This window comes from Anneissia japonica, unplaced genomic scaffold, assembly GCF_011630105.1.
Source record: "Anneissia japonica isolate Jap-2015-1 unplaced genomic scaffold, ASM1163010v1 scaffold284971_len85007_cov107, whole genome shotgun sequence".
Lineage (NCBI taxonomy): Eukaryota > Metazoa > Echinodermata > Crinoidea > Comatulida > Comatulidae > Anneissia > Anneissia japonica.
Genome location: NW_022748372.1, coordinates 35,734 through 38,505, shown reverse-complemented (window position 1 = coordinate 38,505; position 2,772 = coordinate 35,734). Strand labels below are relative to the sequence as shown.

General features: G+C 39.6%; 1 protein-coding gene across 1 annotated transcript; it reads right to left on the bottom strand.

Annotated features, from left to right (window-relative positions):
* Positions 1 to 940: 940 nt before the first annotated feature.
* Positions 941 to 1,663, bottom strand: LOC117120892 (uncharacterized protein K02A2.6-like). Its single transcript, XM_033265989.1, has one exon. It carries the CDS (start codon positions 1,661 to 1,663, stop codon positions 941 to 943), a length of 723 nt encoding a protein of 240 aa, XP_033121880.1.
* Positions 1,664 to 2,772: the final 1,109 nt, after the last annotated feature.

Sequence of the window (2,772 nt, the reverse complement as noted above, 5' to 3'; positions counted from 1 at the left end):
AAAAATGGTTCTGGGTTTTGTCTACAGGAGTTCATGCTTAAGTTTAACATCCCATAATAGTATCTCTGGTAGCCTTGAATACATTAAGAAAGCTAAATGATGGAGAAAATTGACAACATGTAGATGCACTTGTAAAATAAATATTTGTTGACGATTTTAATAGATTGTACCTGACATTGAGAATACTTTATATTACAACTACAACTGAATAGCAAATGGAAGTTGCAGGGTCTTGTAAGATTCTGAAGTGTGATTTTTGTAACATGTTGACAAACACTATTAAGATTAATTCCTTGTCCAAGCGATAAGCAGCTCCATTAAAAGTACCAATGGTGATGTTTGTGGAGTGTCTGTTTACTCAAGTTAGAACGGTTAATAACGTACACAAATGACTACGGTATAACGTTTACTTGCATTCTTTATTTCCACACCCTAGCATCCTCATTTCCAACATCGGTATTCAAAATAAAGAGGGCGGTGTCCAAGGATACGACATTACATCCCTCTCCCCCTTAAATGGAATTAACGTCCGTGTATTTGGTAGACTTTGTATTGTACAATAGAGCAGTATTAAGATGTATTATTTATTTTAGTTAGTTAGAAGTAGCTTGCTTTGCTAAGTTGTTACTATGTTGTTTTTTTTTTTGTTTTTTTTTTTTGTTTATTACTATTTATTTATTTTCTTTATTATTATTGTTTTAACGTTCAAACTATTCTCAACATCATAAACAAAATTTGCAAAAGTTCGGTTTCTCAAATCAGTTACATAACATAGTTCTTTAGTCGGCTTGGAAGTCTGATGCTTCTCTTTGGTCGTTGCCTATCTGGTGTTTGAGGTGCTGGGGAAAACTGAGGTGCCAGGGTTGGTTCATCGTCATAGTCACTATCGAGTTGAAGCTGTTGATTGTAACTTTTACTGTTCTTGAGTCGGTCAGACCTGTCAATGCTTAAAGCCAGAGTATTGTGCAAATTGTAAGAACTCTCCTCCGTTGAATGGTGGGCCACTGTCTGTTCGAACAGTTACTGGAATGCCGTAGGTAGCAAAAAATGGTGTCGAGTTTGGGATCACACTTTTGGCTAATGCTGATTTCGTGACTTCTATCACAGGAAACCTGCTATAGTCATCGATTACTATCATCACGTATTCTCCCGTTGGCAATTCTTTAAAGTTAACCCTTACCTCTTGCCAAGCTCCTTGTGGGAGTTTAGACATACTTAGTGGTGCAAAGGCGTCCTTCTCGAGAGTTGATGCATGACACGGAAGACATGAAGCTATGGTTTCTTCAGCCATATGATCAAGGCCATGGAACCAGACTTTCATCCTCATGAGTTGTTTTGTTTTAATTACTCCCTGGTGGCCTTTATGTGCGATATCGACTGCTCTTTGTTGTAATGATTTGGGAATTACAATGCGATGATCACGCACCAGTATGTCGTTTTTAACACTAACACTGAGTTGGTCTCTGAGTTTGAAAAGAGAGTTGATGTCTTTTATGGTAGTCCCCGATGCCTGCCTTTGAATGTTGTGCCACCTGTTGGTTTTTAATGCTGATATACATAGTTGTAGCGTTTTGTCTTTTGCGGTTTCGAGTTCTATCTCTTCAACAGTGAGGGATCTTGGAATTGCATTTGATAGTGTGAGATTAACATACACTTCTGCCATTCGTTCCTCTCTGCTGGATTCTTTTGTCGTTGGCAATGGGTGGCGGGATATTTAGTCCGCTGTGTTGACTTTTCCTGATTGGTATTTTAAGGTGTAGTCGTATTTTTGTAGTCTCATGAGCCAGCGTTCTATGTACAATGGTGGTTTGTCATTGGCGCTGTTGAAGAGAGGGAGCAGCGGTTTGTGATCTGTAACAACCTCAAATTTTCCTCCGTACAGATACAAGTGGAAGTGTTTTATTCCCCATGTAACGGCCAAGGCTTCCCGTTCAGTTTGTGATTAGCGTTGTTCTACTTGTGTCAATGATCTGCTGGCCAAAGCCACCAAGACTGTTTTATCACCATCCTGTTGGGCTAACATTGCACAAAGGCCTACTGGGCAGGCATCAACAATTACCGATGTGGGGAGTTGCTGGTTAAAATATGCTAGATTACAATGTTCTGTGATAGAATTTTTGACTGCTTGAAGAGCGACTGCATGTGGTTCTTCCCACATCCATTCTGAATCAGCTTTCGCCAGATTAGGTATGAAGCGTGAACAATAAGTAGCAAGTCCTAGCAGGCTTCCAGCCTCTTCTTTATTGGTTGGTGATGTTGCATTTTGCAATGCTTTAACTTTGCCTGGACTTGGGGAGATGCCACCTGAATAAAACACATGCCCAAAGAACTCAACAGTTTCTTTGTTAAATTCATATTTTCCTTTGTTTAGAGTCAAGTTCTTCTCCCTAAGCCTCTGAAGACTGTTTTTAAGATTTTCCTTATGGTCCATTGAGTTTACGCCATACACCAGGATGTCATCTGATAGGTTGATCACGCCAGGGAGACCAGTTAGCGCAGACTGGATGAGATTTTGAAATTGCTCGGCTGCACTGTTTACCCCAACGTTTAGGCGTTTAAACTGGAACAGACAAACGTGCGTTGAAAATACAGTCAGAAACATGGATGCATCATCTAGCTCTATTTGATGATACCCATTCTTTAGATCAAGTTTAGAAAATACTGTTGCACCGTTGAGGCTAGCAATGGTGCATGGAGTTATGGATTGCCTAGCTAATGTACGGTCATCTATAGTTCCTTAACATTCACGTATTTGTTAAGTTGTACAATAAT

Excerpts from the sequence above, each read along its gene's own strand:
- LOC117120892 (XM_033265989.1), bottom strand. The coding sequence starts at position 1,663 with ATGGCAGAAGTGTATGTTAATCTCACACTATCAAATGCAATTCCAAGA.